The following is a 12,108-nucleotide window of genomic DNA, read 5'->3' on the forward strand; positions in this document are numbered from 1 at the left end:
TGTTTTTAAACATCCATATCTTTAAAACCACAACAGATGAAGGCAAGGTCCTTTTTTTATTTGAAAGATACGTTTTTCCTCTAGAGCCCCATACTTTTCTTTTTTTGATTTCGTTATAAATAACAATAAAATAAATTGCAATTTGAGGACTATCCAGGAAGCTGTAACACTAAAACCTAATTCGAAATTAACAAAAAAAAAAGTATGGGGCCCTCGGAAATTGAATTTTAAAGTGTTTGGTGCCATCACCGTGCTTCCAAAAAAATCACAGATCTTATTTTACATAAACATACGTACGTACGATTTTACCACTAAATTCACATTTGAACGTTTATTTGGGAGACGAAAATATCTAAAAGCTTAGTAATGAGATTTGCTGATTAACTACACCTTCTGGCAGGTACTTACGCATTTCAGGTAAAAGTAGGCCAATTGAAAAGCCGTTGATTTCATTTCAAACATTTCAAATAATGCAACCCAAACTACACGAATTGTGAAATTTTCATCAGGTAAACCCTACACTTAACGTAGTCCAAACTACAAGAAAAATTGCGGCTGTCGAAAGACGAGAACATTATAAAATAGGAGGAGGAACTAAATAAATTTAAACATGTTTGTTTCGTTAATCAAAATCTTCTATAGAATGTAAATTCATCCATATCGTGAAAATGAGCAGATCTAACACAGCACAAACGAGGAAATCCGATATCGATAATTTCTAATATTTCGAAATCATCTTCAAATATATCAACGTCATCAAATAATAAATTCATTGTGGATAAATTAGATTTACGTAATTTATTATACTGTCATATACGTCAACTTATATTTTAATACTAATTTAAATAACCAAATTTGGCTATTTAATTTAATTTTAAATTTAATAATAATTAAATTGTTTTTAAGGTGCGGTGCAACGTAAAATGAAATTTTAAATAATGTTAAAAATTAATAACCTTTTAAGTAATATTAAATAGTGTGGTGCAACTGGGCATGAAATACCTACTCTGATCAGAGCCTCTATTGAAAGTTCCAAACTCTTGTCTAAATTTCAGTTTTACACAATTCATCCATTGTGTGTATTGGTTGTTTAGCGATTGTGTTTTTTAACATTAAGAAATAATCTAGTCTAGTGGCATCAAATCAGATGATCCAGGTGTTTAGATGTGGTCTGTGTGGAAGCTAATCAAACGATCGTCGCAAGATTTCCTTAGGTGATTTAACATCGTCGGAGCTGTAGGTATGAGCCCCATCCTGTTGCAAATAACCATCATGTAACTCATCGAGGTGAAGTTGATTAATAAACACTTCCACGTTGTTCTGATATCGTACAGCTGTGATAAACTCTTCGTCCAATTAAACAAAATACTTAAATTTTTTGAGATTATAATAGTGATAAAAAAAGGAGTTATCTGCACTCTACATCAGCATATTTTGTGAGTTCATATATTCTGAGACATGAAACCAAGCTTCGTCGCTGAAGAAAGATACATTCAGAAGGTTCATTGTCTGATTCAGGCAATGAGTGAAAGGCATTCTCTTGGAAGAGTTTTCCTATAGATTCATCATTCAGTACTTCTCTCACATTTTCAAGAGTGTCTTCTTCTTGATGTTCTCTTAATGCTGAGAGTTGCAAGGAACACAAAAGGTAGCAGAAACAAGGTTATGTTATGAATGAGAAAACTGTCACGGAAATGTAGGCGACCTTAGGCAAATCAAAACGGCCTATATGTGAAATTTAAGAGAGTAAACCAAAATGTGACAAATTCTTGTCAAAACAAGTCAAACAAAAATGGTTAAAAAAAGACGTTACAGTTTGAAAAAAGCTGTTGCACATTGCAATCTAGATGAAAAACTGGGATTAAGACAAATGAATTTAAAAATTGTCTACACAGTGTGAACATCATGTTTGGAACAAAATTCATGATAGCGTTATGTGATTGTTAAGAAAAATCTGTCAGAGACACAAAGGCAATGATGTTGCAAATATTTATTAAGTTAATATAAAAACATAAAGCACTTTTTAAGCATAGGAACACAACACTCGTTGCGTCATTATCCCACTTATCAAAATAGTTATTTTCATATGAGTAACGCTGTCAGATCACTTTTCAGGCATGAGGTCGAAGTTTGAAGCACGAGGCGTCAGCCGAGTGATGCAAAACAGGTCGAATACCTGAAAACTGACAGCGCACGGATATTGAATAACGTTTTTCGTGTTCGTTTGGTCAAAATCTTAAAAAAACATTAATTAATTGTAAATTTTGAGGTTATCTTTGACAGATGTCAAGTTAGGTATATAAACTGAAAAGTTTATTTATTTAGTTATATACCACTTTTCACGTTATGTATCTCGGGAAACGAACAGGAAAATAATACTTTGTACACATGTTGCATTAGTATGTAATAATTTTATTTCATTAATCATCAATACGTATGATAAGCAGCAAAATTGTAATATCACTTTTACAGCACCATCATCAGCAAAGAGTACAATATTCATGATTATTTCATATGGAAACTGAACTCATATTTGTTACACCACTGAAAACTGTTACTTTCTGTGTTTAACTTTTTCAAACAGCAGACTAAAAATAACTGAAAAATGTTTGCATTTTTCTTTTTAAAAATCTTACTCTTAACCTTAAACGTCATCAATAAATTCAACCCTATCGTACATTTAGTTCGACAGTCATGCCATATTTTACGATCCTGAATTTTAATTATGTCTGTTAATTCCACGACTCAGAACAAAAAATCTGCAGACATATCGTCCACCATTAACACTACTCGAACTCGGTCTTACTATTTTTATGAGTTGGTCGAAAGATAAAGGACAAAGCCTCCATTTACGGTTATTGCTTCAGTAAAACGTCGTTTATTTCCGATGCCATTATCGAAACAGCAGCTTCATCCTTATAGTCATCATCGTACTCCATCGCACCCCTGCAATAATAACCCCGTCGATAAACAAAGTACACGGGTTATTTGTGGATCGAAACGATCAAAAAATTGTTGTAGACGAAATGACGGAATCTATTCCTTGAACCGACCAGACAGGATAATTTAATCCTGGAACTAACATCGCGTTAGCACGCAATTTCATTGTCGCCGTAATCACTCGAACAACGCGAAACCTGTTTAATTAAAATAATGCGACTCCTGAAATGTGTCACATTTTCACCATTTCAGCGTCTCACTTCAGCAGCGGAGTAACAGGTTCACTTATTATGCTAATAAATGAGTGATTTGCCAAGCTCCGATGGAACAATTAGCAGCTGCCTCCGATTAATAAAGGGCTTTGTTCGGCCTTCCAGTGGCGTGCGACTCACACAAATGGTGGTAGCTTTGTCAAAATGTCGTCAGTTAAAAAAATCCAATTATGTATTTTCTGCATCCAAAGAAAACTATACAGGGTGTATCTGAAATACGTGTGTTAATTTTAACCAGTGAAAGAACTCGCCAATTTATGAAACTCCTCTTTTCCAAATTTTTTTGTGTCTATTTTTTTGTAGCCATGAGAATTTTAATTTTGATTATTTAATTTTTTCTATAACAATGCATCTTTTTTAACGAGGCTCCGTTTCTATAACAACAGAAAATTTTGATCCTTACCCATAGGCGGGTATACATTTTGATGACTAATTTATTCCAAATTTTAAAGCGTGATGCTTTTTCGTAAAAAAAAATAATTTAATTTATAAAGCTCTTCTACGTGTTAAAATTAACACACGCATTTTAGATACACCCCCTATATAAAATTAATCAAATAAATGGAAATATTTTATGACAATATGATGTCACTAAGCCGCGCAGATAAAGATACTGTAGCAAATGTAGCGTAATGAGTTCGCCTCTTGTATTTTTGTTTCGTCGGTGTTCAATTGTCTACGCTAACGTCTGATCTTTTTTAACATTGCCTTTATGGTCCAAGGCTATGGTTTTTAACCTATTGTTCACGAACTTTCAAGGCGCTGTGATACCCTAAAAGAAAGCTCACAAAGAATCAGGAAATTTTATGAACTTTTACAGTTAAAATGGAATAGCTATTTGTGTAATAAGTTAGGAAATGTAATAAGTCTTTTCCGAATTAAGTATGGGATTTTACCTGTGATTTTCGCACTTGTTAGGAAATATTCTCTTTTTCCTCACCCCAATTAGTATTCAAATATGTATGTTAGTTTTCCAAACTCTAAAAAAAAAAGAATTTTCATTAGCGCTTAATTAAAAATTAGCCTGTCATACAAAATGTCTCATTAATCTGAAGCATCTTTCGAATGATTTTTTCCCCGTTAAATAACGTCGATAGTTCCCACAAGTGGTGACCTTTTTATGGAGACGACTCGCCGTCATTTTTCGGTCAATCACTGAGTCTGTGGGCGTTCGGCGTTGAAAATCGAGATCGCGTCGCGTCACAGCTGATAAAAATCCTGCTTATTATTAGCAGGATTTTTTCGGAGGGGCGTCGCACACATTCTCGCAGTGTGGTCAGTTATTGAACCTGCAGTACAGTCTTAATAAGTAGTAAATCTTGTATGTAAACGGATCGGATAGTCGGGTATATTTAGACACAAAGGCATGTCTAAATTGAATCGCGGTTGGCGGTGGCGTTGACTACAACGTGCACTCCGATACGCTATGCCTTGACGATCGCGGGCCGAGCACGTACCCAATTTATGAGCCCCCTCGTAATTTCAAACAAACTGCCTCGGGATGCTTAAACGACTCGAAAAAGAGACGGCTTTTCGGATATTTACAGGGATGTTTGCCGAAATCAAATGAACGAATAGCACGCTGTGGAAGAACGAGAGGCAACTTGACGCTAAGTTACGTCTGCTGTATGCGACGGTCTGTAACGTAGAATAATTGAATCAACCTGTAACGCAAACGTCACCTATCGAATACGGGTGTTAATTAGCATTTTTAACAAAATTGAATTAATAACCACCATTTAAAAAATTGTGGTCAAGCAAGCCGTGGTTTTCTCTCTCGTCTTTTTAGCTGGTATGCTTTGACATTTCTCTGAGATACATAACCTCACTTGGATTGTAAATTAAATCATTACTTTTTTAAAATCTGTCATGTAGGTACCGCAAAGAAAATAATTCACGTCACTGCTTGTTCAGCTACATAACATTTGACATCTATGATTTGACAGATGGTGAAGCTATGCCATATATTAACGGAAACAAAAGCAAGCACCAGGTGACCTGACTACAACATTCTTTGAACACTCGTAATTTAGGTAGAGGTGTTGGATTCTCTCATGGGCCGTGACCTTGAGAATCTCTGCGCAAAGACAGTTAAACCAATGAAAAATCTGTAAATGAAAATTGAAAACGTCAACTACTTTCAAATTCAAATACATACAAAAACATGATAATGTTTTCCGGTCCATTTATAGCGCTAGTTGAGTCCGATATTAGTCGTTTGCGCAGATATGACTCATTGCCCATGAGAAAATCCAAGACCTTTACTATATCTACACTGCGCACCATCCGTACATAAGTATATAGTGTGTGTTTTTGAAACCCAAATTAAAACATAAAGTTCCAAATCGCAATCAGATATTAAGAACCACCGTCCCAAATTCCGTGCAGGACACACAATAACCAAGATGTCAACCTGCGATAATCCATATCTTTTCCTAAACATTTGAAAATCGCAACCCGACTGAAAAATTTTATTCCGTCCGTTAGACTTCCGCTTCTACTTATTTTTTATTCGAAAGCCTTGAAGGTGTTGCGGCATTAATTTGCGTTTATGTTTTTTCGTGTCTTGAGAAGGCTAGGGCGGCGGTTATCGCTATCGATGGAACTTGATGTCGTGATTGTCACGGCAGAGGGCGTGGATGACGGTCATCAGTCATAACTTGCGGTCATGGGCTCTATCTGGGTCCCCCCTCGGCCGGCTCGCGTGACCGTCTCTCTATCTCAGCAAATTATACACATTGTTTACGGGTCAACTGTTATTTGTCACATGTCCGTGATTTCATAACGCATTACCCCCTTACAACCCTCACATCGCACTTACACAATGCGTCTGTGTCAATAAATTACGCAAACACTGCGTATATGCGTTTTTTGCACAGCCATATCGATCCTGTCGCCCTAACGTCTTTTTCTTTTTTTGTTGCTCATTCTACGCAAGATCTGTCTATGTCGGCTGACACGAGGACGACTTGTCTTCGTTTTTATAATAGATTTCTTGCAGTTTTCTCGTTTAATCTTCATCATAAAAGATATTATGTATTTTTTAAATGGAATTGTACTCTCTTAATTATAAACACTTGGCGAAGACAAATAAAACAAATGCATAAAATAATAAAAATACTAGAACATAAATATACCTTGTTGCGGCAAGTTTTATTTCCACTCCCAAAATCACGACTTATAACTAAACAAAAGTAGCTAAATTTGGTACATACAGTTGCGGCCGTTGAAATCTCAGACAGGAAAGATTTAAACACTCTCTATAAATTCCGAAATTTGATTAGCGTAAACAGGATTTTCATCAAGGATTATAAAGTCAGTGTCAGTATTTGACATATTAGGTCAGAATCGCGCGTAACTTTTGAAATGCCGCAATTATCTGATTTGCAAAAATGTGTTTGACTGAGGGACGATGTAAGTATAAGAGCCATTGCGAGAGAAATTAATGTGGATAATGTTTGAGTGACATTTTGAGAAACGTCACTTTCAATACCATTTACAAAGCTAAAAGTTTGGCGTTGTCAAAGTGTCTGAGTTTTCAACGGCCGCAACTGTACATAATATAAAGGACCTTCAAATAAATTTATATTTGGAGCAACCTATGGAAATTCAATTGTTTGCAACATTTTTCCAGCGTAGAAAATGACACAAGAAACGTCTGACATTTTAACGAAATAAAATTAGGTTAGAAACTATTTTTAATTTTTGTAGTGCATTCTCTCTATTCCCCATCCACGGAATATGACAATATGAAATTTGGAAAAAGCTTACTATGTAACCTGTGTAACTCCGGAGAATAATTGGTTACCTACAAAAATTACTTTACACTGTTAACAGAATTAGAATGTCGCCTACGCCTACTCTAAATATACAGTGTGGAAACTACTTATGGAATAAATTCAGTAATTTCAAAACTAATGACATTTGTCAAAAACGATGAAACAGGTAAATTTTTATTTCCTATAGTGCTTATTTGAAGTTTTGCTTCACTTGTTCGTAACGTCAACCATTTTTGAGCTTGACGTCATCACCAATTTTTTAAAATGACAACCCTCATTTTTTTCTTCTCTTTCTGAAAGACCTTTGTAGTAGCTAAACGATGAATGAAAAAAATTGGTACCTTCCATAACAAGTTTTTTGAGAAAATGACAAATTTTACTTGAAAAATGTAATTTAATTTTTAATGTAAAAATTCTTATCGTATGGATTTATTTAAAATACAAGATTTATTTTAAGAGACCAAACAATTTAGAAGACTTACGGCAGAGAATTCGCACTGAAATGGAACAAATAAGCCCTGACATAATTGAGCGCAGTGTACAAACTTTCGATGAGTGCCAAATGGTTGGTGGGGGACAATTTCAACATTTGCATTAAATTTTATTGTTAACATTAGATGTCTGTCGTTTTTGTTTGAGCTCAATTAAAACTTTTAAATTAAAAATTAAATTAAATTTTTGAATTAAAATTTGTGATTTTCTCAAAAAAATTGTTATGTGACGTACCAATTTTTTTCATTCATCGTTTATATAGTAGCAAGGTCTATCAGAAAGAGAAGAAAAAAATGAGGGGCGTCATTTAAAAACCTGCTGATGACGTCATAGCTCAAAACTGGATGACGTCATGAACAAGTGAAGTAACTTAAAATACGCATCATCAGAAATAAAAATTGACCTGTTTCAGCGTTTTCGATAAATGTCATTAGTTTTGAAATTACTGAATTTATTCCATAAGTAGTTTCCACACTGTATATTTATTTGAAGGCCCGATACTTTACTTTATCCATTGCTCGTCAGCGGAGGTAATCACTTTATCTGCCGCTCGTCAGATGCCATGATAATGAAACGACACTTTAGCATTATCAGTCTAGCAGTATGTTATATTTTACTGACGTTTAAAGAAAAAAATAATTTGATTAAGTTTGTTCAATTAGTAGTCGCGATTTTGGGGGTGGAATAAATTAAATGTATTTAATTATCGGAATTGTGACAATTTAAATTCCGGACTATCATCATTGGATAACGTAGTGTTTATTTTCTACAGGTGATCAGAAATGACTGACTATTTAATTAATATTTTCTACGCAACACTATTTACTCTTGTATGTTTTAATACCTCATGAAGGATATAAAATGTTAATTGTCTTATACCTCGATTAATGACTATGTTAGTCAACAAACAATTTGTAAAGAAATTAAACGATTTGGTCATTAAGTTATTGTGAGAGTGATTTAAAAAACAGACAAAATAGCCTCATAGCCTCAAGATGATCAGAAAGAATTTTTTAAGAAAAGAAAATTTCTACTTTCTTTCACATTTTTCCCTTTATTGTTAGACAATCGTAACTATTTTTATCCCTTGTCCTAGGAAGTCTAAAAGTGATTTGAAGAATAGCGGAACGGAGTTAAACAGGAAATTAACCCCCGCAACAACAACACTCAATCGGTCCGTAATTCACCCCCGTCCAACGAAAACCGTTATCGCTCTGCAAGAGAGACAATTAAGCGTTGATTATCTGCACCACCGTAATATTCATCGTTGGGCTTAATTACCCCCACGGCCCCCCGAGTTAATTTCACCAAATGACGTCAACGGATAATATTCATAGACAGTAAAAATGTCACGGTGTATATTGACTTCTGACCCAGATACTCGACAGCAAAACAACCCTTAAGGTATGCGTCGCAAGGGCGCTTTTCCTCGGGGTAATCTCTTATGTAAATCAGGTCGATTAAAAATCACGACACAACAGAAATATGATGCACGGTAGGTTGGCTTATCGGCGATCTACCCCTACGAAGCCCCGCGAATGGACAGTGGACGATGTGGGCGAGATAAGGGTCGAGATAGTGTCGAGGACACGGAAGAATGACTTCGACATTTTTGCTGTGAGAATTATGACGTGTGCCAGATATTGCCGGATTTATGAATGATAAAGTGGCGAGTTAATGTTTGTGTTGACTTCGTGGTAGGCTTGGGCGAGGGGGTTAATGAGCAACCGATGCAAAGTACCTCAAATCATCCTTCCAAAATTCATCCACGGTACTGAATGCTACAGAAAACAAGTACCAAAACGGTACTGTGATAGTACATCCATCTGAATAAACTAATCACTAATCAGTCTTGCACTGTTGGTGAGAACCAATAATCAATATTTTCACACACCACCCGTGACCACTTCCTCTTTGCCAAACCCTGACACAAACACCTTATCGTCTTGTTTTGCTGTGCACATCCGGGGTGAATCTGTATAAAATCGGAACGGAAGCATTGCTAAATCAGTTAGTTCTTTGCAGCTAACACAGTCTCATCGACAACTTCGACGATGTCCGACGTGAAGAATCTTCTCCTGCTGCTCGAGCACCCCCAGGAGCCCGTGTTCGTTCCCAAGGGCTCTAAGGGGACCGTTTTCGACGTCCCCACCGACTACCTCTCCGACAAGTACAGACCTTTGGGTCAGGCTGTGACCAGTCGTTTCGGCGCATCCACCGGCGAAGTAATCAGAGTCAACAAGATTTCGACCCCTCCGATCGACGACATCTTGGAACTGAAACGCGACGAAAATTTCTCTCTCTTCTTGCCGAAACATCGACAACTGGCTGGGCGTCTCACCGAGATCTTCATGCGTATGCACACCGTGGATGATCTTATTTCCATGGCCTGTTACGCACGAGATCGCGTCAATCCGTACCTCTTCAACTACTCTTTTTCTGTAGCATTGTTGCACAGAGAGGACACCAAGCATGCGGACCTGCCATCATTCGCCCGGTTGTTTCCCGACAAATACGTCGACTCCAAGTTCTTTACCAAAGCGAGGGAAGAAGCGAAGCTTGTTCCGGTAGGCTCGAGGGTGCCTCTGAAGATTCCGATGGACTTCACGGCGACGGAGAAAGAAGAAGAGCATCGACTCGCTTATTTCAGAGAAGATCTTGGAGCCAATTTACACCATTGGCATTGGCATCTCGTCTACCCCTTAAGCGGGGGCAAGCAAATCGTCGCCAAGAATCGCAGAGGTGAACTGTTTTACTACATGCACCAACAGCTCATCGCCAGGTACAATTTCGAACGTTTCTGCAACAAGTTGAACCGTGTTGAGAGACTGAAGGACTTCGATGAACCGATCAAAGAAGCTTATTTTCCCAAACTAGACAGCGTCGTCGCGAGCAGGTCGTATCCTGCCAGGGTCGCCAACATGAAGTTGCAAACTGTGGATCGAGTAGTAGATCAAATTAGACAAGATGTAAACGATTTGAAGATGTGGAGTAACAATATTATAAATGCTATCCATAACAGGACTGTCAACAATGTAAGTATCAATACCATTTAGGTGACACATTATTAACTGAAGAGTTATAGGAAAACGGACAAACCATCGAACTGACTGAGAACCAAGGTATTGACATTTTGGGCAACATTGTCGAATCCAGTGAACTCTCTCCCCACAGGACATACTATGGAGATCTACACAACATGGGACACGTCTTCATCTCTTTCATTCATGACCCCGATCATCGCCACTTGGTACGTTGACTTTAAACCACGAACTCTTGTTGAATTAATTTTTCAGGAAAACTTTGGAGTAATGGGAGATGTTGCCACGGCAATGCGCGACCCAGTCTTCTACCGTTGGCACGCCTACATCGACGATATCTTCCAGCAGCATAAGAACACACTTCCACGCTATTCAGAATCTCGTCTTAACTACCCTGGAATCACTGTTTCTAGTGTTGAAGTTCAATCGAAAGGAGTTCCTTCAAACATGTTTAATACGTTCTGGCAAGAATCTGACGTAGATCTATCTAGAGGAATGGACTTTACGGAACCTGGTCCCATCTTTGTGCGCTTCACCCATCTTCAACACCAACCCTTCACCTACAACATCATCGTCGAAAACGACAATCCAGCTCCCAAGATGGGCACTTGCCGTATCTTTTTAGCTCCGAAGTTCGACGAGAGACGCAGAGAGTGGCTCTTCCGTGACCAGAAACTCATGTTCATCGAACTCGACAAGTTTACTGTGACCCGTAAGTAGCTGTTTACTATTCATAGCTGTAATAAACACCTTTTCAACAGTGAAACAGGGAAGGAACGTTATCACTCGTTCATCTCATCAGTCCTCGGTAACCATTCCCTTCGACAGAACCTTCCGCGATTTGGACAGCCACCGTCCCCACGAAGGACAATCTTTGGATCAGTTCAATTTCTGTGGATGCGGATGGCCAGAACACCTACTCATCCCTAAAGGAACTCCGGAAGGAATGTCCTGCCACTTGTTCGTGATGATTTCTAACTATGACGATGACAAAATCGAACAGAGCATAGAGGGGATCTGTAATGATGCAGGAAGTTACTGTGGGATCAAGGACAAACTCTACCCCGATCGAAGATCCATGGGATATCCATTCGATAGATTGCCCAGAGAAGGAGTCGCCACTCTGAGACAATTCTTGACGTCAAATATGCGTGTAGAGGATGTCACCATCAAGTTTACCGACAAGATCTTTCGCCCCAAAGAGTTAGCTTGATTAACTTCTCACATTCTGTTCTTTATGGCTCTGAATACATGAATTATGACTTTTAATGGAAATAAATTTATATCATTGCAATTATGTATCAATGTTTATTATTTTAATTTTAAGATACAAACTTTTCGATCCATCCACTTGATTATCGAACTGTCATTAAATTTTGAAAGGAGATTCTTTTTTCAAAAAGCCAAAGACATTTTGAATTACCATGGTAATTCACAAAGTGTTTACAAACGGAATTTCATTATACAGGGTGTCTCAGAACTGCCTCCCCAGAGAAAAAAGGAAATACCTTCATATTTAGGTAAATGTGATAATCTGAATTTTAAAGAAAAAAAGTCCTATCTCAAGCGATAATCGAGAAAAGA

General features: G+C 37.3%; 1 protein-coding gene across 1 annotated transcript; it reads left to right on the forward strand.

The window, feature by feature from the left end:
* Positions 1-9,510: 9,510 nt before the first annotated feature.
* LOC138139238 (phenoloxidase 1-like) lies at positions 9,511-11,825 on the forward strand. The gene is made up of 4 exons (XM_069059440.1): positions 9,511-10,518; positions 10,569-10,733; positions 10,780-11,236; positions 11,286-11,825. The coding sequence occupies exons 1-4, from the start codon at positions 9,538-9,540 to the stop codon at positions 11,735-11,737; spliced, it is 2,055 nt and encodes a 684-aa protein (XP_068915541.1). The 5' UTR covers positions 9,511-9,537; the 3' UTR covers positions 11,738-11,825.
* Positions 11,826-12,108: the final 283 nt, after the last annotated feature.

This window comes from Tenebrio molitor, chromosome 9 (genome assembly GCF_963966145.1).
Source record: "Tenebrio molitor chromosome 9, icTenMoli1.1, whole genome shotgun sequence".
Taxonomy (NCBI): Eukaryota; Metazoa; Arthropoda; class Insecta; order Coleoptera; family Tenebrionidae; genus Tenebrio; species Tenebrio molitor.

What these genes read in the sequence shown, in the direction of transcription:
- LOC138139238 (XM_069059440.1), top strand. Translation starts at nt 9,538, where the DNA reads ATGTCCGACGTGAAGAATCTTCTCCTGCTGCTCGAGCACCCCCAGGAG. An exon ending in ATAACAGGACTGTCAACAAT is followed by an intron (nt 10,519 to 10,568) that starts GTAAGTATCAAT and finishes GAAGAGTTATAG; the next exon opens with GAAAACGGACAAACCATCGA. An exon ending in CGACAAGTTTACTGTGACCC is followed by an intron (nt 11,237 to 11,285) that starts GTAAGTAGCTGT and finishes CCTTTTCAACAG; the next exon opens with TGAAACAGGGAAGGAACGTT.